We start from the raw sequence: 25,670 nt of genomic DNA, 5'->3' as shown, positions 1-25,670 counted from the left end.
GAGAAAAAGGAGCTCCATCGCAGTGCCCCTCCAGACTCCCAGACCTCCCTTCATTTAGCCAAGGCCCCCCTGAATGCAGGCACTGGGGGAATGCACTGTATTAGGGACTGGGGGCAGTCTCTTTGCATGCTCCCCTTGCCTCCCTCCCCCACACTTTGTGTATCCAGGTGAGAGTCTCCCTAGGCTTCTCCTGGTCAGAATCTGGCCCCATGTTTTAAGAATTCCGTTTTAAGGTCTCTTGAGAGGACTGTGCCAGCTGATACACATACACACCTCGGCGGGCAGATCCTGGTGACTACTGTGGCAGTGCAAAGCAGCCAGAAATGTGGCTGCTCCGGTTCCATGAGGATCCTCATTGCTCTGGGTGGAACTGCGGCTTCTCTGTGCTAACCCAGCAGAGGGAGCACTCCCAGCTGGAAGGGGGCACAGCTGAGGTACTTAGATGGCCACCATGGCTGTTGTGTCTGAGCACCACATAAAGTGTAATGTATTTATATGATATTATTTTACGGAGGAGAAGCTGAGACACAGGGCAGTTAAGAGTACATTTACATAGCCAGGGCAGTGAGCCTTCAAGTCCTGGTCAACAGGCTGGCTCACACTACAAATAGCTGTGCAGGCAGAGCTCTGAAGCCCACCCACATCTTTAGGCTTCAGGGCCCAAGCCACAACTTCTACACAGTTATTTTTAGCGTGGTAGCACAAGCTTGAGTCTGTTGGTCTGGGCTCAGAGCTTGCTGCCCTGGGCTGGGTAGACGTTCCCCCAGTGATAAGGCCCCACGGGAAGTCTGGAGCAAGGCAGGGAATTGAACCGTGGTCTCTCGAGTCCCAGGCTAGTGCTCTAACCAAAGACCATCATTCCTCTTATGTCTTCCTGGCATCCACTAGTTAGAATGGCCCCTAGCGCCAGAAGCAGCTGGGTGTAAATTAGCGCAATCCTGTTGTTCTGTCAGCGGCAGAGCGAATGAGGGGGTGGGGAAGTGTGTGTGTGTGTGTGTGTGTGTGTGTGTGTGTGTGTGTGTGTGTGTGTGTGTGTGTGTACACACACCTGCTCCCCCGTCAGCCTGTAGGTGAATGTTTGGTGCAACTAACACAAGGAGGTGTCTGATGAGAATTTTCACTCGGGGCTGCAAAGTGAGCCTGCCTCGTGCTCAACCGGCAGGGGTGGCTCCTCTGCCACCGGGCTGCTCCCAGGTCCCTGCACCGGGAGTTGTGACAAGGCACATGGTGTTCCGTGGTACTGTGACCCTGTGCGCCATGTCGCAACGCCTCTCGCTCAAATCTGACCGAGCCAAACCTGAATGGTGCTGTGACCCCGTGAGCTAGGTCACAATGCCAGCCCTGCGGGACAAGAGTCATTGCTGGGGCGGGCTCGCTCTCCAGCCCCAACCCTCTTCTAGGACCTCCCCTCCATACAAGGCTGGGATTAAGGTTGCAGTGCTGGTGCCGAGGGTACAGCAGGCATAATAATGTGTAAAATACACAGGCATGGTAATGTGCGAAATTAGCAAGCCAATAGGTTAATGGTCCCATCTCAAAAAAAGATACATTAGAATTGGAAAAAGCACAGATAAGGACAACAAAAATATTAGGAGTATGGAAGAGCTGCCGCATGAGGAGAGATTTAAAAGACTGTTGAGTTTAGAAAATAGATGACTGAGGGAGGACATGAGAGAGGTCTCTAAAATCTTGAATGGTGTGGAGAAAGTGAATAGGGAAGTGTTATTTGCTCCTTTACATAACACACGAACCAGAGATTACCCAATTAAATTAATAGTCAGCAGGTTTTAAACATAAGGAAGTGCTTCTTCACACAACGCACTGTCAAGCTATGGATGTTATGAAGCCAAAAAGTATAATTGGCTTCAAAAAAGAAATTACATAAATTCACGGAATATAGGTCCATCATTGGCTATTAGCTAAGATATTCAGGGATTGTTTGGGTGTCTCTAGACCTCTGACATCCAGAAGCTGGGACTAGATGACAGGATAGATCACTCAATAAACTGTCTTGTTCTCTTCATTCCCTCTGAAGCCTCTGGCATTGGCCATTGTTGGAAGACAGGATACTGGGCTTGATTCACCATTGCTCTGCCCCAGTAAGGTCATTCGTACATTCCTGAGATGGCACCACCACCCATTGCTCCTCACCCCCAGTTGCAAAACCTATTTCTGCTACTGCTTGGCAAAGTTTCTTACAGGTCATATTCTTGCCTCCTTCCTTGGGATATAATTTCCTGCCCCTTCAGGGGGCACAAGGTGGTCATGATGAGTTCTATGATGAATGTTCTGAATTCTTTATTCTTTCCCAGGGATTTGTCTCTGGGAGAGGAAATTGTGGTCCATAGTTGGTAAAAGTGCAGTTATTTGGACTGAACTCTGTCTCAGTTATTTTTGTATGCATGCATCTGACAAAGTGGGTTTCTGCCCACGAAAGCTGATGCCCAAATAAATTTGTTAGTCTTTAAGGTGTCGCAGGACTCTCACTCTTTTGCTAAAAACAGACTAACACGGCTACCCCTCTGGAACTCATCAGTTACTTTTATGTTTTTCTGTTCTCAAAATACACAATAAACTGGCAGTGTGTATGTGACTGACAATAAACAGTGACATTGTGATGCTACAATACCAAAAGCCATAAAAGTGAAATATGCAATCGAAAGGAAAGTGTGGAAGCCCTGAACATTAGAGTGTAAGGTATATGTGTATATAAGTTTGAAACAAAGTAATTGTGAAAAATTTGGGAGGGAAAAAAAAGGGACAGAGAGAAAAAGTAAGGCTGGTTCTGGGAGGAAAAATTATCCTCTGATACCTGTTTTTTGTTCTGGCAATTCTATACCTCTCTATAGGTATTAATATTTTGCTTCTAGCTAATACCAAAGATCTCACTGCTGTTCTTATCCTACCTGACTTATCAGTTACTTTTGGGACTGAGCATCACTCTCTTCTCCTTCATTGCCTAGGCACGTATCTCTTGCTACCTCCTCAGTCCAATGGTTTTCTTCTCCACTTAAAGGATTACTCTCTCCGGTTACCCCAGGATAATAATTCTTTTTTCTCCCCCTCTCTCTAAATGGGCGTCCCACAGGCCTCTGGTCTAGTTCCCCTAAACATTTTCTTCATATTTTGCCCTGCTTGACAATGTTATCTCTTCTCCCAGGCTACAAAGTTATGGGCCAATCCCTGCTATGGCTAAAGAGTGTACAGCACAGGCTGAATGGGGGGCAAGCAGCAAAGGTGTGTATGCAAATACAGCATACATTTGCATTCCCAAAATCCTGCTACTATGCATCAGACCACACACACACACACACACACACACACACACACACACACACACCCTCCCCCCGGTATCAATCAGAGTAACTTCCAAGCTAAGTCATTGCAAAGGGGCTACAGAGAGCCTTAGACTCACGGCCTAAACTTTTCAATGTTTTTGACCAATATTTTTGCAAAAAAATTAAAATGTGATATTGATCAGTTGAGAGAGGCCTGTCATTAGCACAGTATTAAGATTCCTTGCCCCTTTGCAATTCAAATTGAGTACGTGCTGTCTTGAGACGTATTGTGAAACTTTCCCCACATACTACAGCTCTTAAAATAGAAAAGGGAATAGGAAAGGTCTGATTTTTTAAACAATGAGTGAGATTCTATTGGCAAGCCATCTTCTGAAGCTTTCCTGCTACTCACGGGAACACCTGTGCTTCTTGTTCTCATAAGTAATAGATTTTTCTAGTCTCCTACTGCACACATCTGAGAAGTTTGACCTATTAAAAGGCCATCTATTACTACAGAGGCACTCAGCTACTACAGTGATGAAGGCAAGATAGATAGGTAAACAGACGACCAGACAGCAGAGGAATAGTATGAGTGTGTGGGTTTCATTTTAAATTACAAAGAGGTTCAGAAATCATCACAATATACCTAAGTACTTTATTGTGCTTATCTGCCTCTCCCATCCCGCTGTACGTGTCGATGCCTGTGCTACATTCTAAAAAGCTAGCCTGTCATTTTTGCTCTTCTGTGTTGGACTAGTTCCAGTGCTAAAGGCAGAACAAATGCTGTGGTTTTAATAACCTCTTTTCCTCATAAAATAGATTTATTTCCCCATCATTTCTAGGAATGATTTATCTGCCATGCTGCACTTTCAAGGGCCTCTTTTTATAATTCCTATTTAACTTGACAGACTGGGTCCTTTTTGTCTCTTGACACTTTAGATTATTAAATAATCATTCAAACTCTTCTAATCATTTGGCACTTAAAGAGAGCTCGTTTACAGTATTTTAAGAGTGTTGAAATGGACATATGGTTTAATATATTTGATTAAACATTTCTTCTGGGCTTTTTTTTCCGTGTAAAAGAATGTTGTGGAAATCATTCGCATGAAATTGTTCATCTTCATTGACCAATTTAAACAATAAAATGCACAGCATAAGTGTACGCCCTATAACGTACTGTGAGCTTTTGGTCTGAGCAGTCCCAGCTTTCTTTGAAGCCGATAGGAGGTGCAGGTACTCATCGCCTTTGAAAATCAACAGCATCCTCAACAGCAGTATCTTCATTCCTCCCTCCACTATATTATCTATGTTCTATCTATCTCATCTTTCTCTGCCATTCACTAGTAGCTACTGGATGCAATTCTATAGTGAGCCTCCTTCACAATAGATACAGAACCCTTGCAAATAAATTATAACTGCAGTGTCATGCATCTAACACAAAAAGTAAAGGGCTAGATCCTCTGGTCAGGGAAGGCCAAGACAGGGAAGGGAAAGGGAAAAATAGAGCTGATAAAAAAACAAATGCAGAAAAAATGTCATGGAAAATGTTCATCAAAAATTTCAAATTTTTGAAAAATGTTGACTACCCTTTAAGCTGGCCAAAATCAACAAATTAAATAAAATGTTTTTTTTTAATATTGTAAAAACTTTACATTGAAATTTTAACAAATTATATTTTTTCTACAGCTTTAAGGAAAAGCAAAGTAAAGGTGGCTTCATCTCATATTTATGCCCTCTCCTCCTCCCCCCCCCCCCCCCGTCACTGTGCAAATAAATGCCAAGCTACTCACTGCAGAGGATTATAGGTACAAATCATGGATTCTGGGACATCAGCAAGAAGTGACAGCTGTGCCCCTCTGTCTCCACCCTCCTCTAGGCTTGCACCTTGCTCACTTTTTGAGGGGCATGAAGGAAACATGATGGTGGGTCAACCAGTGTTAACTGCCACATGGATTCCTGCTTGGAAAACCATTGGGGGTAAAGTGAGTAGGACATGCAAAGAGGCTGCTTCCCAGCTGATGCAAAAAGCTCAAGGCGAAACGGTTCTGTGGGATTAGGTGAGAAGTGGGATCATGTCATGACAACCTCTTTGAGGCGTTTCCCTTACTGTAACTCAGATAGTCTCCATATATGGTACAGAATGAAGGGAGCATGTGCACCCCCTAAGAGAAACAAAAGTTTATATTCTGTGGCTTTTAATCTTTGGTTGAACTTTACTGTACAGGAGAGGATACATATATTTTCCTCTGGAGGTCACACACACTCTCTCATATTGAAACTGTAACAGTATTTAAAGCAACAGAACCTTATTTTTAAACGATATATAAAATGATTAATTGGTTACATTGATTTAAACTTTTTTTTATTTAAGTAAAGTTCAGTTGCGGCAGCACCCATGGTTGCTGGGATTTGTTGTGTTATGCACTACAAGTAAATAGTGCATCTAAAAATTATAGTTTTCTGCACTACCTTTTTCAGCAGCACATTACTGGCAGGGCATTCTTTTAATCCACCAGGAGGCCAACATGTCTTTCTACAAGATGTGAGACTATAAAATGCTCAGAGAGAGGTTTAATTTAATGTTGTTATTTATTGTATATCTTATTTTCTTGGGCTCTACAGAAGCTAAATCCTATAAAGCTTTGGTGACATGGGATGGAAAGTTCAAGGGGTTTACAATTTTTACTTTTTTCTCCCATGGTGAAGTTATGCAAAATAAATTATGATTTTTTAACAAGAGAACACAAAAGGCTCTGTTTTTGGTGCCAAAAAGTGCAAATTGCAGACTGAATTTTGTACATCTCTACTCAGAACATGAGGAAGTAGAGGCTGAAAATAATTGTTAGAAAGAACAACCTGTTCATGGATCCAAAATGTATAATTTTATGCTTAAATTAGGGTTTACAAGGCTCAGGTGTACAAAGAAGGGTAGAATATTTTATTCCTATGGATTATTCCCTCTTCACTGCAGCATTGAAAATTCTATCCTACATATTCAACCCCGATATTCACTAATGTCTTGCTGGTCATAGGCAAGACAAGTTTCCTTTAACATTTTAAAGCATGGATTTGTCAAGAATAAATCATGTCAACCCAACCTAATAGCTTTCTTTGACAAGATAACAAGCCTTGTGGAGAGGCGGAAAGTGGTATATTTTGACTTTAGTAAGACTTTTGATACTGTCTCACATGATCTCATAAACAAACTAGGGATATACAACCTGGATGGAGTTGTTATAAAATGGGTGTATAACTACTCTCTGGGAGCGGTTTTCCAACCAGTTATCAGTGGTTTACACTCAAACTGGAAAAGCATATCAAGTGTGGTCGTGCAGGGATCAGTTTTGGGTCTGGTTCTGGTCAATATCTTAATCAATGATTTAGATAATGGCATAGAGAGTACACTTATAAAGTTTGCGGATGATACCATGCTGGGAGGCATTGCAAGTGCTTTGGAGGATAGGATTAAAATTCAAAATGATCTAGACAAACTGGATAAATGGTCTGAAGTAAATAGAATTAAATTCAATAAGGACAAATACAAAGTACTCCACTTAGGAAGGAACAATAAGTTGCACACATACAAAATGAGAATCGACTGCCTAGGAAAGAGTACTGCAGAAAAGGATCTGGGGGTCATAGTGGATCACAAGCTAAATATGAGTCAACAGTTTAACACTTGCAAAAAAGCAAATATAATTCTGGGATGTATTAGCAGGAGTGTTGTAAGCAAGACACAAGAAAGAATTCATCCTCTCTACTCCACGCTGATTATGCCTCAAATAGACTATTGTGTGTCCAGTTCTGGATGCTGCATTTCAGGAAGAATGTGGACAAATTGGAGAAAGTCCAAAGAAGAGCAACAAAAATGATTAAAGATCTAGAAAACATGACCTATGAGAAATGATGGAAAAAATTGGGTTTATTTAGTCTTGAGCAGAGAAGTCTGAGAGGGGACATAACAGTTTTCAAGTACATAAAAGGTTGTTACACGGAGGATGGAGAAAAATTGTTCTCTTCAACCTTTGAGGATAGGACAAGAAGCAATATGCTTAAATTGCAGCAAAGATGGTTTACACTGGACATTAGGAAAAACTTTTTAACTGTCAGGGTAGTTAAGCACTGGAATAAATTGCCTAGGGAGATAGTGGAATCTCAGTCATTAGAGATTTTTAAGAGCAGGTTAGACAAATACCAATCAGGGATGGTCTAGCTAATACTCGGTCTTGCCTTGAGTGCAGGGGATTGGACTAGAAGACCTCTTGAGGTCCCTTTTAGTCCTACAATTCTATGATTCTAAAAAACCACAGTATTCTTATTTATATAAGAATCCAGAAAAATTATGGAACTGATCATTCATAAAAATCACTGGAGTTTGGGCCTTTTCTAGAGATTGCCTTACTCAGCAAGCTCACATCTTCCTTTGAGTTTTGTCTAAGTGATTTAGTGTCCTCTTGCTAGAAAAACAGTTCTTGATCAGAGAGATTTAGGAATGGCATGAGCTCCAAAACACTTCCCTTCAAATTGAATGTAGTTTTTATAATAACTGAATACAAAGGCATCCTGCCCACTTTGGTTGGTGATGCAGGCAGATGATTTTGGAATTCATATTTTCACATTTGCCCTGCTGCAGTAATGACGAGATGACATATACATGTGTACTGGCATTTGTTTCCAAAAAGACAACAGATGTTCTGATCTTGAAGAGAATTAGAATAACTAGAAACATACGATACCTCTTTGGAACCAAAGTCTAGTTGTTGTTACACAGGAGAACTATCGCTGGAGAAGTCTGTCTTACTGTGTTTGGTTTTAGATTAGGATCATCTTGAAAAATCTTGGCAACTTTCTATAATGTTCCTACAACTATAAAATGAGGGAAAACTCATTAAAAAGACCTAACTTATCAAGAAACAAAAAAATGAGAAACTCTGAACTTCTGAGCGTCTATAGCCATTAGTCCAATATTGAAGTTTTCTAGCATTAAAAAAAAAAAGAGAAAAAAAAATTAGCACTTAGTGTATAATCATTTTAATAAATAAATGTTTTACATCCGTAAAGTGCTGCATAAACATTACTTACTGAGGTTTGTGCTTGTTACAGCCTTCAGAAACTATAAGATGGACTCAGACAGAGAGAGCAAGGAATTTTCTTTGTATTACCCACTATATGTGTTTTTCCCGAAGGAAACAAAAATTGAGATAAAAAACCCTGCATTCCATACCTGAGCTAAAAAAAACAAATAAATCCAAAAACTAACTGTGCCAAATCTGCTGGAGATGTTATTCAAAGAATATTTTATCCTTCAAAGATGGCATTGGAATGCTGCCAGCATCCATGAGAATATGGGTTTTGTGCCAAGTGCTTTTAAAAATAGCAAATCAACCAAACCAAACCTTATGCACTTGGGACAGAATTTCCTCTTTCTGGACTTAACTCCCAGCCTTATGTTTGTCAGACCATGTCCTAATATGTGCGCAAAACTCCAAGTATTAAGATAAAAACCAAAATCCAAGATGGGCGAGAACTACCGTTCAGTCCCTTTGTGTTTTAAAATACTGTCCACAAAGACTGAGACTTTGTGATTTGGCAGAAATCAATAGGAACTGGGCATCCAAATCCCTTAGATGGTTATGGAAATCAGAGCCTAAAATGTAAATCATAAGAAGTCCCTGCAAGATCCATGCCAGTCAAGCTCCAGAATTTCACAGGTGCTCTTCAGTTGCCTCATCTTGTAAAATGCTGAGGTGAAATCTTGATCCCACTGACCTCAGTGGCAAAACTCCCATTGATTTCCCTGGGGTCAGGATTTCACTTTCAGTGCCCTGTGTTGAAAGTAACATCAGTGTGAAAGTAAACGCACTCAGCACCTTGCAGGAGCAGACCCTATGGCAAATTGCATCATCATTCTATTTTTTTGCTGCAGGGTTATGTAACAGGGTACACACAGAAAGCTATTCTTTTCCTTTCCGCTGCTTTTCAAACAGCAAACATTATTGGGGGTAATGCTCCTTTAATGGGAGATGGTTCAGAGTGAGCAGATATAAAAGTACCATTAGTCCTAGACTTGCTGAGGAGTGCATAGGTGAAACCCTGATTTACTGGCAAAATGAAGCTCGGTTTTGTCTAGATATTTAGTTATGTGCCACAATTAATTAATTTTCAAGAAAAATTGTCATTTTTCCCAGTACTCCTGAGAACAGGAAAAGAGTAGTTCATATCCCCTACTAAATTTGCATGCTGTTGTTGTTGTTTGTATCATCATAGCATCCTGCAGCCCTACTTATCTCTTCATCTCTGTGTGTGCATATTAAACAATGTCTTTTTAAAACGTCAATGACATTTTTTACTGTGTGTGTGTGTGTGTGTGTGTGTGTGTGTGTGTATATAATGTGCACGCTATAAAAATGTCATCAATCTGTTTTAAAGTTTTTTTTTAATATAACCTCTTTAATTTATTGTCTGTAATATTTGGACATGTACCAAATATATTCTTGGTGTGAATGTTAGAGTTAATGTTAATAGGTTAAAATAATACATATTAGTAGAGTATAAGAATAGACTGCATAGCTGCAAGTGTTGCTGTGCTCATTAGTGTCAAGGATTGGTGGTTATCTCGTATGCATATGCAGTCTGCAGATAGCAATATAAAAAAAATCAGACAGCATTTTATGAGCAGTCCAGTAGGAATACTTTTACAGTTTTGAAACATGGTTCATTTTACTTTGCCATTACATGGAGCAATAAAATCATATAAGCGTTAATAAAATATGACATACTGTAGGATAATTTTAAAACACTTTTTAATGTCTCTGTGGTTATATTGTGTGAGCCTCTTAATCTTCAGACAGACCACATAGTATATGAACAAGTAAAAAAAATTCAAATCATGGTTCTTATTGATTCTACTTAGCAGCAGCCTGAATATACTACCCAACCAAACCTTGATGACTGCCTCCCTGGTTTATTGATTTATTTGGATATCTGAATAAATTAAATGTTAATTAATCTTTAGTATCTTTGTGGGTAATTGCTCTGTTAAATCTGAACTCTTCTCCCAAATAAAAATGTAGTTTGGAAACTAAATTTAGGCTAATGTATACACAGATGCATTGAGAGGCATTGATTTTGATCACAGTATTTGCCCTCTCTATTCAGATGACTTCATTTTCTAAATTAGCTGCATGCAGAAATGTATGGGATTACTATGCTGTTGCACAGAGACTAATTAATTTACTTTCAAAGACCACTACAAGTCAAAGTCCTGATTATTTTTTCCACAACATTCCAGTGAAACAAACATTATATTAAAGAGCTTGGTTAATCACCCCTGTTCTGCTGCTCACAGGGACAATCCAGCAGTGAGGTCACACCTATGGTGCCCTCTCTGTGGCCAAACCAATAGGGAAGAGATTAGCAATAATTTGTTTGTTTTTAAATAGGAAGGAGATGTAAAGGTTTGGAACATTGTGAGCTGGGAGATTAGAGATGCAGGCCTCTTCCTGTGTTTGGTGGTGGAAAAGGGGGAATTCTTTTGCTTCTTTTAAAAATATGCAAGACCAGCAGTGTTTTACAACATTAGCACCAAGGCCTGGTCTACACTGACAATGTAGGTCAATGTAATGCGGCTTACGTCAGCCATAAAGTATGCGTCTCCACTGGCATGTCAGTTCCGTCAACCTAAATCGTGGTAAAATTTGACTTAATAAAACCACTTTCGCAAGTGGTGTGGTGCTGAAATCGAATTCTGTGGGTTGAATGAGCGTCAGTGTAGGCAGAGCACAATGTAAATTGACATCATTGGCCTCCTGGTGGTATCCCATAATGCTCTGTTGTGACCGCTCTGGACATTTGCAGTCTGCTGCACCACAGCCACATGCACAGGAAACAGCCCCTACCCTGAAGCCCCAGGAAATTTTGAATTCCCATTTCCTGTTTGGTCAGCATGGAGAGAGCTTTGTAGCTGAACTGTTCATGGCAACTGCACACCCCAAACGCGCTCCAGCATGGAGTCGATCCTAGGTCTTGGATCTCATCAGCCTGTGGGGCGAAGAATCTGTTCTGGCTCAGTTTTGAGCCAGCAAAAGAAATTTAGATATCTATGAGAAGGTATCGCGTGGTATGGTGGAGAAGGGCCACAACAGGGACACGCAGCAGTACCACGTTAAAATCAAAGAGCTGAGTCAAGCATATCAGAAAACCAGGGAGGCTCCCCCCGGAAGACATGCCACTTTTATGAGGAGCTGCATTTGATTCTCAGCGGTGACCCCACCACTGTACCATCATGCAGCATTGAAAGCTCCAAAGAATCCCAGTCCAGGATGAATGAGGAGGACTCTGTGGATGAGGAGAACAGGAGGCAGGAGAGTGGGGTATTCATTCTCCCTGAGAGCCAGGACCTGTTTGTTACCCCAGAGCAGCCCAGCCGGACAGAGGACAGCATTACTGACTGAGATGCCGGGGAAGGCACATCTTGTGAGTGTGTATAGAAAATCACATTTCTGCGATTATGTCCTCAGTCCAACTTCTTAATTGTGGAGGGAAAGGAATTTTTGAGGGGATAGGCTTCCTGGGTGTTGGTGCACTGAAGCAGAGGGTTACCCTCGGAAAAGACTATTTATGTGCACAGGGATGCTCTGAGAATCCTCCATGGATATCTCCAGGAAACTTTCATGTAGGTACTCTAATCCTTTGCAAAAGGTTTCTGGGTTGGCAGCCTTATTTCTTCCGCCACAGTAGGGCTCTTTTCCCCGCCACTCTGCTATTATATGAGCAGACATCATTGCGGAACACAGCATAGCAGCTTAAGGTCCAGGCCTGTATCCCAGTGCTTGCAGAAAATCTTCCCTTTCTGCCTGTGTTACTCTCAGGAGACTGATATCACACATGGTCACCTAGGGAAAATGGCGCAAGTTTACAATATCTGACCAATATAGTCACTGCATGTTATTCCCCTGCTGTGGACAGTGTCCTGGGCCCCAACACAGACAATTCCTAGCCATGATATTGTTGGCATGGGTGTTAGGGGTCTGAGAATGGGTGCCCCTCCGTTTTCTCCAGCGACACTTCACCCACATCCTCCTTCAATCCCTTTGGACCACCTGCTCCCAACCTGGTCTTTGGGATGGTGAAGGGGAGCTCAATGATCCTTCTCCTTGGTTAAGTGTGGAATGGGGAATTTAGTGCTACAAAGACTTCCCTATAATGGATGCAAAGGCCCCTTACTTACCATGGCTGGAACGCCACTCCAATCCATGCAATAGGTAGTGATTGGTATGTGGGTCTGGCTTTGCCTTGTAAATATGAAAGGGAGTTCTTTTTACGTTGTAACATTTCTTTCATCCATGGGGCCAGCTAACAATGGCAACTTTGTGCTTTGCTTGCCTTACAGTGAACACCTTGGCCTTCACCCCAGTTTCTACTCCTGCAGAGTGCCCTTCCCAGATTAGGAAGCAAAAAAACAACAACTTGGGATGACATGTTCAACATACTAATGAATGCCTCTGTGGCTGCTGACACACAGCTCAGAACCTGGAGGATGTCATTGTCAGAGAAACCAAACATGGACATGGAAAACCGAAAATCAGCGCAGGAGCATGCAACGCAACAGGAGGGATCAGTCTGACATGCTGAGGCATCTAGTAGAGCTCCAGGAAGAGCAGCAGCAGGACAGACTCCCTCTTTAGCTCTTCCAAAACACTCAAACAACCAGCTATTTCAGACCAGCCCCCATGCCCAAGTGCTCTAGGAGGAGGTTGAGCAGGTTGCAGTATGTGCTCCACTCCACACTGGTGGAGGGGAGCAGAAAGAGGCAGTGGCCCCTTCAAGAACTGGGAGTGTGCATGCTTTGCTGTTTGCACAGTCACACTTTGCTCTGGATGGCCAAGCAGCCTTATGAGAGTGTTAAATTATCTTCCACTCCCCACACTGTAATGGGTCACCAATAAAATTGTTCTGCTTTAAAAAACATTACTCTTTATTCATTGAGAGCTTGGGGATTGTCAGCGGGGAAAGAAGGGGAGGGGACCGATGGTGCAAGGATGGGGGATGGGAAGGAAATACACAACACTGAGGCATACATTACTGCGGTTCATTGCAACAATGGGTTTTCAATGCTTCCCTGAGGTGCAGCACTCCGCGGTTGGCTCTCAGCATAGCACTGGAATCTGGCTGCTCAAAATTTGTGGCCAGCCTATCAGCCTCCATGACCCAACCCTGTGGGAGCTTTCCCCCCTGAGTTTCACACACATTATGGAGCACACACAGCAGGCAGAGATAACAGTGGGGATGTTGCGTTCACTGAGGTCTAATCTAGTGAGCAAACTGTGCCATCTTGCCTTTAAGCGGCCAAATGCACATTCCACCACCCTTCTGCACTTGCTGAGCATATTACTGAAACGTTCCTTCTTGTTGTCCAGGTGCCTGGTGTAGAGCTTCATTAGCTGGGAAGCAAGGGGTAGGCAGAATCCCCCAGGATCACTATTGGCAATTCAACATCACCAGTATTTATTTTTTGTTAAGGGAAGAAAGTGCCCGCCTTCATCTTTTTTAACAGACCTGAATTCCTAAAGATGCGCGTGTCATGCACCTTTCCAGACCATCCCACATTGATGTCGGCGAAACATCCCCTGTGATCCACAAGGGCCTGTAACACCATTGAGAAGTATTCCTTTCAGTTTATGTACTCTGACAAGGTGGTCCAGTGCTAAGATAGAGATATGTGTGCTATCTATTGCCCTGCCATAGTTTGGGAACCCCTTTGCGGCAAACCCATCCACTATGTCCTACACGTTTCCCAAAGTCACTATCCTTCTTAGCAGAAGTCTATTAATAGCCTGGCACTCTTGCATCACAGCAGCTCCCATAGTGGATTTACCGACCCTGAATTGATTCCCAAGTGACCAGTAGCAGTCTGGGGTTGCTAGTTTCCACAGAGCGATGGTCACTTGCTTCTCCTTTCAGAGCAGATTTCAAGTGAGTATTTGTGGGCTTCAGGGTGGGGGACAGCTATGTGCACAGTTCAATGAAAGTGGCCTTTCGCATATGAAAGTTCTGCAGCCACTGATCATCATCCCACACCTTCATAACAATGCAATCCCACCAGACTGCAAGTTTCCCGGGACCAGAACCGGTGCTCTACCAACCGAAGATGTTGCGTGGCAACCTGCAGCAAACAGGAATTGTTTCGCTCTGTGGCTAGTAGCAGGGCAGCTTCAATAACATCACAATTTTCCGCACTGCGGCTCCTGTCTCAACCTTGAAAATACTGCAGGATAAGTTGTGAGATGTTTGTGATGCTCACAATGATAGTGCACAGCTGAGTGGGCTCCATGCCTCTCTGGCAATGGTGTGCATGAAGCAGAGATGAGTTTGGAAAAATGGCATGAAAAAACATTCGTCTCTTTGTTCTGGGCAAAGGGAGGGAGGGAGCACATTGCATCATGGGAGGAAGACAACCTTCCCAAAAGGCACAGTGGGAAGTTGCACTGTGGGATAGCTACCCACCGTGTACTGCTCTGATTATTGATGCAAGCGTGGCTGCTGGGGACGCAAATCCCTGGCACAATGCAAGTGGTGTGGTCACATACCTCTGACTTTGTAAGTTCGGCGGCTGAAAGTTGACTGAAATTAAATCGACTTCACTCCACAGTGTAGACCATACGCTGAGTGTCTCTTGGAAGCCTTATAACAGTGCAAGATCTTAGCATCAAGAAAAGTTAGCTCTAACTCTTCCTCTATCACGTATGAAGCTTGCTGATGCTGTGGATATAATGAATGACAATTTTTAATTGTTACCAATGTCCATGTTCAGAGCAGGTGTCATTTCTCTTGGTGTTGTGCACCTTTTCAGTTCTGCTCATTTCTCTCTCTCTCTCTCGTTTCACCCCCTCCCCGCAAGCCATGGAATAAGTTGCTGCTAAAGCCTAATGTTTTCCCAGACTAGAAAAATAACATTCTTCTAGTTTTACAAATGCTAAAAATGGCAAGTTATTTGTATCACTCTGGTATTTCCTGTTCTTCCAAAGAATAGGAGTTATTGAAGCAATTCATTCTCTACTTGTGTGGTATAAACAAATATTGTTGGATGCAATGTTAAGCTTCATCCAGCCCTCAGGCAAGTTGTCTCCAAGCTGTTACTTTAGCTTGCCAAGGTAATCAGAAGGTCAACGCAAGTAACATGATGAATGAGCTGTATTAATCTACCTCCCTGGTTCCTGCAGGGCTCTGCATTTTCTCTGATTGCCTTGTTGGGTTTTACAGATTTATATAGTTCATTACAAAATAAATATAAAATAATGACAGCAGATCCTAACTGGCATAACCCTAGCTTCACCTTCCACTTTATACCTGGTTTCACAGGTTTTGAAACCAAAGCTGCCACAGTGAAGGACATGGGAGGGGAGGGGTGAGTTTATTCTGATGGGTTAAGTCCTTTGCCTATAAATTTGCAGAAAAAGATGTTTTGGGTGGATGATGTTCTCACCCCTTTCCCTGCGGTGGTCTGACTGATAATCTAGAATAGAGCTATTTCAGAGTTTTTCAGCTGCCTAGACTAGGCTTCAGCAACATATTTTAAAACCTGCATGGCAAAAGGTTGAAATTTTCTGTGCGCGCCAGCTTCGGTCATTCAGACCCGCTCTTCCTACACTCTGTTTTGCTTTGTGAAATATACCCAGTGGTAGAGTTCTGTGCACTCATTACATTCTTCCACTGCAAGCACAGAATCCATAAAAGGGACTTGGGGAATGTGACGCTCATTGTCACGATGTCCTAACTTTTAGGTGCCTAGAAAATCACGCTGTGATCCGCAAAGCCTGAATTAAGCACCTAGGATCCCCATGCAATGAATGGGGAGAGGTAGGTGCCTTAGAATGGGATCCACAAAGCAGCACTCCAGGTGGGGAGCTGCCTACGCTATCCAATGGAAGATCTAAACAAGAGGGGTGTGTCCTTAGCCCCACCCCTCTTGGAGTTCGGCACCCCTGTTCAGGCGGGAAAGAGGAACCTATATCTGCCTGTGATTCCCAATCTGGGGTAAAATAGGCATTTGGCTGCCTAAGTCACATGCAGGCCCAATCCCATAGGTGTGCTCAAAGGCTGACTGGTTCCACACATAGCAGGGGGAGGAGGGCCTGGTGGTGAAGATGCTCAGCTGGGATGTCAGAAACCCCTGGCTCAAGTCCCTCTTCTACCTGATGAAGAGAAGATGGGATTTGAACAGGAATCAGCCAGCTCTCAGGTGAGTGCTCTAGTGACCGCTAGGCTGTGGGAAATTCTGGTGTGGGGCTTCCTCGATCTCTCCTGTTGAAAATGTTCCACTTTAATTAAATAGTTGAATAATTAAATATTAATTGGGGCAGAGATAATGTTAGAATGACTCTACGTCCCAGTGATTAGAGCACCCATCCTGAGAGGCAGCAGATCCCTATTCAACTCCTTTCTCCTCATCAGGCAGAGGGAGGACTTGAAGTGGGGGTCTCCCACATCCCCAGATGAGTACCATAGCCACTGGGTTCATATTATAAGGGAAGTTATCCTCTAAGCCATTTTGTGTGAACTCACCCAAGGGGTCCAGTCTGGTAGGCAGCCTCTGAGCACACCTACTGGAGCACACCATTTAGGTGGCCAAATGTCTGTCTTCCCCAATTTGTGCATCGCTCTGGGTTTCAGGCAGAAGATGGGTGCCTGGACTCCTAGAGGAAGGCAGCAGTGTGCATGCTCAGTGGCAGAAATGTAGGCACTAAGGGAACTTCTGCAAAAATTTAGGTGCTGAGTGACTTTAGGCACCTACAAGGTTAGACGGCAGCTAAACAGGCATTTTGTGGATTTCAGTGGTGCCTAAAAACGGGATGTCGGTGCCTAAGTACTTTTGTGGATCCCAACCATAGTCCAGAATTTGGCAGAGGCAAACATCTTCAGCCTTCAGGGGCCATTTGCTAACTTACTGCTGCTTGAGACAGCTGTAATGGTTTCCCTTTATGTTATCACTGAGAAGATTTTGCATCCAGCAAATATAGTAATTTTGAGTAGTGTATATATTTGAGAAAATCACAATCTTTTTGCAGATATTCTTGATCAGAAAAATATTGATTTACTATGAATTATGAGCTCAACTCTAGATTTTCTCAATGTCGTGTCTTTTCTTCAACTTTCCTTAAACTACCAAAAAAGAGCACTGGGGCCCTTTTGTACTAAAAATTAAGTGGTAAATTTAAAGATCCTATTTTATTTTTGGTGTTTTCTCTATGGCAACAGACACTTGAAATCTTTAAAAGTACTTTACTTTAAAATACTGTACTTTAAAATAAATTACAAACCAAATACTTCTCTTTAATTCTAATCTTAATTGGATTAGACTGTTATACATGGGGAAATAATGACTTTGATTCTCAGAGTAAGTTATCCATCTGACCTCTGTAGAGAAGAAGGCAATATGGAGGGAAAAAAGGATATTAAATGATTGAGATGATGGTCTGTCAAAGGAGGTCATTGGGTCAGAGAAAAATAAATAATCCGTGCATAACCTAGAAGTAGAGAGGGCAAGGAAAGTTTAACCCTTTGCAACTGATTGCTGAGTAGACACAGTTTGGAAATCAGACAGCATTGCAGTGCATGTAACTGGTCACTCAACATGTTCCATTGGATTTGCTTCCGCAAAGAGGTGAGAACCTGGCAGTCTGGGTGATATTATGACTGCACACATATTCCAGATGAAATATTTTCATGAATACTTTTTCTCCTTGCAGGATCCTAGGCCTTTGTACACAAGAAGGTGTCAGTTTTATTCCAGTGGAATAGGATTCTTATACGATGCCTACCAGACAGAGGTAAACAAAACCACATCATAGCTCATTCATTTCCTTTGTGACTTTTTGAGGGGTTCATTAGAAGCCCAAATGTTCTTTTCCCCAATAGCAGCCCCCAATAATTGTGCATTTATTTCTCATAAGGTGTTTGTGAGTTGACTATAATGTTTATATCCAGTGTAGCCATTCTCATTCCATCTTTATTACATAATGCTTTACTGGAATGCATGTGTTAGATTTGTATCTTTTGCTGAGGAGGTTTTTATTGACTAGAGTATTGTAGTAAATATCTAAATTAATAAATTTTCATTAGCCAGAAAGCTTCAAATCTCCACTATAATCATCTAGTAAAAGCCAAGAATGTCAAAATTTTGTATTCAATTTCCCTTTATTATTTCAACTATATTTAAATGGCAGGAAGAATAATCATACCCAAATGGGTTGTCTTCTGAAAAATCTAGAATTGGGTTCCCCCCCCTGTTTCCCTTAGTATTGTTCTGAATTCTGTATTTTTTCCTCCAATATGGGATGCTAAACTGGTTGTAGTGAGAAGGAAATAAAGCAGAGCAGAACTGAAAACAGACAAACAGTACTAGAGCTTACAGGAAACCAGATGTCCGTAATCAGTTCTTTCCACGGCTCTGAATAAGCTTATGGAAAATGTTACTGTTAATATTAGACAAGTCAAGTTGTCTTTTTTTTTACCAGTGTAAATGGGTAATGAAGTTGGAACCAGAGCATTCTGTAGCTTTTTAAAGAAAATATGTTAAAGGAATATTTTTTGACCTCCTTGCTGACCTACCTAAATAAGACACAGGACCTGTGACAGCATCTTTTCCCATAATTTTAATTCCCTCTTCTCCCCACAAAATAAAAAATACCAGTGATTTGTCTACCATTTAAACAGAACTATTTGTCTGCTAAAGTGAAGTTGATTAAACTTCCCTGAGACTATGCTCAGAAAAGGACAGACTATATGAGTCAGCAGTGTGATTCTACAAGGCATCAGAGATATTAGGCATTGGTGAGGCTTTAGAATATAAACAAAAAGGATGTGGACAAGTCCTGATTAGGAATGTATAGGAGAGGCTGAGGGAACTGGGCTTGTTTAGTCTGCAAAAGAGAAGAGTGAGGGGGGATTTGATAGCTTTAACTACCTGAAAGGGGGTTCCAGGGAGGATGGGGCTGACCGAACAAGGAGCAACGGTTCAAGTTGCAGGGCAGGAGGTCTAAGTTGGACATGACAAAAAAATGGGTTACCTAGTGGTGGAACATGGGTTTATAGCATGTTTTTATTGCCCTTGTAATAAATTCTTGTTTGGCTGACATATTTTTCCAACTGAATTGATCTAGATCTGGGTTGCTGTACACTAATTCAAAGATAGTGATCCACAGCTGTCAAGTTTTCCAGAATTGATCTAGATCTTGTTTTTTAAAGATTTTAGCCAACTGGTGACCCACTGGCATGATCCACATTCCATCCAAATTTCTTATCAAGAAGGCAGATAGTTTGCTGTGTGCATATACAGCTGGTGGAGTTTTCTCATTTCATTTCCTTCCCTTGGCAGAAACAGATAGAATTTGATATTCTTGCAATTACCATGAGGCGAGAACATCTCTTAAATTGGCGCTGAGGGCATGGAAAGGCAAAACCAGCCAAAACATGGTCTCTGAAATGAAGGAATAGTACTTGACATGCAAAATAGCCATAAGTGGCATATGATTTAGTGCCTGATTCTACCACCCTTGCTCACATTGAGTATTTATTTATTTCGATTTATTCACTGGTTTCTTAAAAAGGAGTGTCTGTCCTTGGCACGCCGTGCATATTTTAAAAATGCAGATTTAAAATAGACACCTCCAGAAATCCTCTCACCCAATAATAACACATAGCATAACCCAGAAGCTGAAAATATATTTAAGATCTTTACAATCTTCCTCTAATGTATTCCAAAACTCTTGCAGCTAGGGCAAATGTGTGGGCCTTGCAGCATGCCTTGAAGGTTGATAAACTAGGACTATTTCAAACCAAGAACGAGTCATAAAACCAAGGGGTCACCTCAGATAATGCCCTCCCAGGTACCCCTTCTCTCTTACACAAATGGGGCTTCAACTCTGTAATCCCTCCTGATTTCAACTCTGACAGCATGGCATAAGAAAAGAGGTAGTCTTTGAGATACGTAGGTCCCAGGCCAATACGAATATATGTAATAGGTTAAAACCCACAAGCACCTTAAATTCTACCTAGTTGTCAGTAGGTAGGCAGTGCATATCCAAAAGCACTAGTATCATGTGCCCCTTGTAAAAATTGAGCTGCTGAATTCTGCACCAACTTTAGTTTTTTGGATAGATTTAAGAGGCTGCCATGTGCAAGAAAACAAGGTTGGAAAGAGAGAGAAGGCAGGAGGGGACTCTGCCTTGCCTGAAACGCTTGCCAGACCTCAGGCTCACAGAAGGAGCGAGATCAGACTCAGGGTGGTGCATCTCAGGACTTCAGTTCTTTTGCAAAGATTTGTAATTCTCGAGTGACTTCTTAGGAATAAAGTGACTGTGGCTAAGAAATGCCTTTGCTCAGCCTGTATTTGGTGCTTGCCTGCCACATTTTCCCTTAATGGGGTTAATTGAGAACTTCATAATGCCCACAGCAAGGTGAACTCGGAAGGAGCATGTGTAAGCAAATGCAGGGAGCTCAGGAGGGCTGAGACATTGGCCTTAGGGTCTAAGGCAGACAGGCTGTGGAACGTCACATTCCAAGGAAGGGGAGCTGCCATGAAGCCTGCTCCTGGAAGTCCCAGAGACCAAAGGAGGAAATAATGACCCAGCTCTGCCCAGACCCAAGTGGCTTAGGAGCATGTGAGATCCAGTGGTTGGGTCCACACATACCAGACTTAAAGCCTGGAATGGTTGGGCCCTAGAAAAAAAAGGGCTGTCTAAGGCATAGAGCTTGTGGTAGGTAGTCAGAGAACCTGGTGACTTTGGAAGACTTGAATGGCTCAAAGAAAAAAAGTCAGACAAGACAGGGGAGGAAGAAAATGGAGAGGCCACATAAAGACTAAGGCTTTGTCTACAGAGGGGGACTAGGCCAGATTGTGACAGGACTCATTGAGCAAACCCATTCACTTCAATAGGATGTAGGTCCGTACTTAAAGTCAAGCGTGGGCTTAAGCACTTTGCTGAGTCTGGGGCCCATATCATATCATGATGTGCTCTGTTAGCTTGTATCCATCGTATGGTACTTGACCTATGCCAAAGACATGCTGCTTTTCTTTCTTTTTTCTTCTCCAACCTCATCAGTTATGGGCCCCGCACAATGTCCATTCTTTCTATACATTTAGAGCTATAGAATCAGACCCTAAATCATGTGCCATTTGTCTTTGTTCTGCATATCAAGTCCTATGTATACATTTTAGTGACCATACTGTTATCATTTTCAAGTTTTGGCTGTTGTGCCTTGCCATCCTCGGAGTACCAATTTAAGAGATGTTCTTACATTTACTGTACGTCAAAAACCTCAAATTCCATCTGTTTCTATTGCTGACTTCCTTTTGTTCACTCTTTAGGCTATGTCTACACGGGAGTCCTTACAGTGATTCAGCTGTAACGTTGCAGCTGAGCCACTATAAGATCTTTCAAATAGCCACTCTGTGCCAACAGGAGAGAGCTGTCTTGCTGGCATAATTAAACCACCCCCAATGAGCGGCGATAGCTATTTTGGCAGGAGAGCATCTCCCACAGACATAGTATTGTCCACACTGGCGCGTTTATCGGTGAAACTTATGTTAGTCAAGGGTGTGTTTTTTTTCACCCCTAACCGACAAAAGTGCTACTGTAGACAAAGCCTTAGTCTTTCTGCGGCCTCTCAATTTTCTTTCTCCCCTGTCTTGTCTGACTTTTTTTCTTGGAGCCATTCAAGTCTTCCAAAGTCACCGTGTTCTCTGACTACATACCACAAGCTTTATTCCTTAGAGAGCCCTTTTTTTCTAGGGCCCAACCATTCCAGGCTTTTTCAGGTTTTCCCCCACGATTACTTTCATGGCTCAAATGATATCTTGTCTCACAAGCCTGGCAAATCTGACAAGCCATATGTTTTAAAAGTAAAATGGACTTCGCTTATACGTGGATATTTGTGTGTGAGTGTGTACACGTGCAGATTTTACTAGTGCTTTCTTTCTCTCAAAGGCAAATACATTAGTAGTGTAGAATCTCATCAAACTCCCACTGAAGACACGTCAAAAGCAGGATAGCTTGGTTCAACCTCTTCAGTAAGAGATCATCTCATAGAAAAATACATTATTGAATGAGCATGCATGACAGATGTCACCTAAATGCTTTTCAAAGGCAGCAATTCATTGCTAGATCTGTTGCTACCATCTCTTTCATGAGGAGAAAGGCTCCATTCACTAGTAAATTCTCTTTTCATTGTGCAAACAGAAACTTTCTGAATGGTCACAGCATACTTCCTTCACACAAGAAAGAAGGTAGAAATATTGTATTTTCCATACCATTAGCCAGTAGAACACTGACAGCTGTTTCAATATTTTGAAACTCTTTATTAATAAAGCTAAAGGCCTCAAAAAGAAACTTGCCTGTAAAATAATACAATAAGCCTGCTATATCAAATAGAAATGATGTATGCGTACTACATTGTAAGGGTCATTAAAATGATCTCTTGTCTGAATGGAGTGTGACTTGCATGAGTTTGCATTTATTTTTCCAACATCTGTCTGTTCTCTAGAGTCCATATTCTCACAAATGAACATTTTCATTTCTGTATTCCAGAGCCTGCTGGAAATGGTACTTGTTTGCTTAATTGCTTGGACTTTTTTCCTATTTTATTTTGGTTTTCGTTCTACATTTTTTTTATTCTAGTGTAGTAAAAGCTGAAGGATGAAGGTGTGAGATCTTCAAGAGATGAAAGGGATTGTAATAGGTAGACAGAGAGGCTTAATATTATTCACCAGAGAATATTATTATTTACCTCTCTGGCAGCATAAAGAGGCCTTGGTTTAAATGAGAATCAGACCTGTGATGATATGTTTAGATTTTAAAAAATAAAAATGGTGAACAGATTTGATCAAACAAGTTCACAGCAGCAAAGCCTTATAATTTCTGGGGGAAAATATTTTCAGTATTTTTGTGGTGCTTTAAACAAAAAATGCAGGAGCCTTTTCTGCTGTTGTATGTGTTGTGTTTGAATGCTGATGACACTTGAGTAGGGGGTGGTTTGTACAGTTACTCTCCAGTTTCCAATACAAAAGGATGTTTGGATACCCATCAGTCATTGTATATTGCTGTAGTCTCAGTGTGGTCTCTTTACCTGCTTCTTCTCCTCGAGGTGAAAGATAACTTTTGCAAGCACTTGAGAGTAAACCAAATGTGTTGCATCTGTGTGGTTACTGGGATGACTTGCAAAGTGGTGTCCCCAAGTCCTATAGCTACAGTACTGTGACTAAAGAACTCTCCCTTCTCTTATTCCCAGGTAACGTGTTACACCTTAAACAGCAAGTGCCAGCTGAGAGTAAAGAGCAATACATGCTATTGCTGTGACCTGTACAATTGTGAAAAGTAAGTACACGCAAGCACTATGCATCTGCTCTACCAGAATTTGTTGTACACGTTCTTGAGTACAGACCTTTTGCATTTAGGCCCATATCCTGGGAATCAGCACACAGCTGGCTAGCAGGCTATGAGAAGGCACAGAAATACTGCCCACCAAACTGCAGAGCCAGTGCATGGCCAAAAAGCTGCAACAGCATCCACACTGTCTGTCACACTGCCTACGGTGAGGTCTGTACTAAACAGGAATGTGCATTCCCCACATCCTGTCCTTCCCTCCCCCTGGCTTTATAGGATAAACTGTGTTTGGGGTCCCTGCTCACAGAGGAGAAGGGGAAATGGCTTGCCTCTCACTGCTCTTATTATTTCAGTTTGTTTTCTTTAAAAATTGTCCGTAGGTTTTTGTTTAGGTGGCCACCAAAATAAATCAATAAAAACACAACCTTGTAAAGGTTCTCTGATGAGCCTGGATTAGAATGTTCAAAATGGATTTCATACGCACACTCATTCACTGATCTATGGAAAGCAAAATTAATGGAAATATTGTTTCCATGTCAGAGCTTTACATCATGGGTAGGGCCAGGGCTTTTTCACAGGGATTTTACTCAATGGCCCTAAGGATAGGTATGGTATAAGGAGAACGTTGGTCATATTTCCAAAAGATTTCCATTTTAATTCATCCTGGCCAAGTACAGGCTGAGAAGATATCACGGTGGCAGTGCATGGTGAATTTGCTAGTCAAGTAACATTAGGTGACTACATCAGCTCTTGCGGAGAGGCTAGCCCAAGATTGGCTCAGTGGTGAGGCAGCTGCCTGATGTGGCCTCCCCTAACTGGTAAATAGCATGATTGCCAAACAAAATAAACGCATGAGAGATATTTCCAACCTGAAATCTCTTCCCAGTGCCTTCCTTATTCCACACATATACATGTCAGTGTCATTGCAAGCAGCAGCATGTTCTGTGAAGAGCAGGAAACTCTGAGGAAAATCTATTGGGGTAGGATAGAGAGGGAATGGGGCAGAGGTGTTGGCTGCTGTGCTCTCTGAGTACCAGCTGGAAAGTGCTGTTTCACATCAGTGTAACACTCTAGACTGACCTCCTGAACCCCCCCAGGTTCACATTAGAGCTCTGACTTTTTGTTTTTACCCACGCCTGCAACTGTGAATGACCCAGCCCTTGACTACCACATACGAGAATTCCAAAACTCTCACCAGTTTGAGACAGCCAGTTTTTCAGTGAAACTGGCAGAGAAAGAGACAAGAATGTTTTGCTTCTGCAAAAAGAATTCATTTTGTCAAGCCTTACTTCCCTGAAGGATTAAAGTGAAGTTTGGGACTAGAGGGAGATACAAGTTTCCCCAGAATGCTAGAGCGATGTAGGATAAGTTTCTGGGGTTCAGATTTATGGAACTGATTTGATAAAGTTAAAGGCTGGGTGAATGCTTTTCTTCTTTGCCTACAAGATGCTAAATTGAACTGCCATGGTATGTCTGCTACTGATCAGTCTAATGCCATCTGTACCTTTGTAAGTTAGTGGAAGCTATTTATTTATTCACTCAATCTGGTGTCTATATGTTTTATTTATTTTCAGTGTTAAAGTTTTCAGGAAGTGGTTTGGCCTGTTTAGAGAGGCAACAAATATGAGGGTAACAGTAGAGGTGTACAAAATAATGTCTAGCATAGAAAAGGTGAAGCAGACATTCCTATTTACCATTTTTCAAAGGGAAATCCAACTAAATTGAAAGGCGGTACATGGAAACTGGGAATATTTTCTTACTTAATTTTCTTATGTAATTCAAGGTGAAACTCACTGCTGCAAGGTAACATTGACTCCCAACAGTTTAGCAGGATTCAACACAGAATTGCCCCTTAAATGGATAAATACCACAGCTACAGTTATTTAGTAGGATGAAAAAAAATAAGGGATTGAAACCCTTTTGCTTGGAACTGATAGAGGCTTGGAAGAAACTCCCCTGCAGGAATCCCATGCAGACTGTACATTATGGGGCTTCTTGCACCTCCCTCTGA

At 42.0% G+C, this 25,670-nt stretch overlaps 1 protein-coding gene across 3 annotated transcripts in view; it reads left to right on the top strand.

Moving 5' to 3' along the window:
- Positions 1 to 25,670, top strand: part of TMEM255B (transmembrane protein 255B) — a 130,045-nt gene that overhangs the window by 80,077 nt on the left and 24,298 nt on the right. For all 3 annotated transcript variants that reach the window (XM_067563646.1, XM_067563645.1, XM_067563647.1), the window contains exons 5-6: positions 18,026 to 18,106; positions 23,565 to 23,650. In XM_067563646.1, coding sequence (XP_067419747.1) covers positions 18,026 to 18,106; positions 23,565 to 23,650 — 167 coding nt within the window. The remainder of the gene's footprint in view (positions 1 to 18,025; positions 18,107 to 23,564; positions 23,651 to 25,670) is intronic.

Source organism: Emydura macquarii, unplaced genomic scaffold (genome assembly GCF_026122565.2).
Source record: "Emydura macquarii macquarii isolate MOO-44397 ecotype Brisbane River unplaced genomic scaffold, CSIRO-AGI_Emac_v2 contig_2531, whole genome shotgun sequence".
Lineage (NCBI taxonomy): Eukaryota > Metazoa > Chordata > Testudines > Chelidae > Emydura > Emydura macquarii.
Note: the sequence above shows the minus strand (reverse complement) of the source record. Positions and strands in the feature narration are given on the sequence as shown.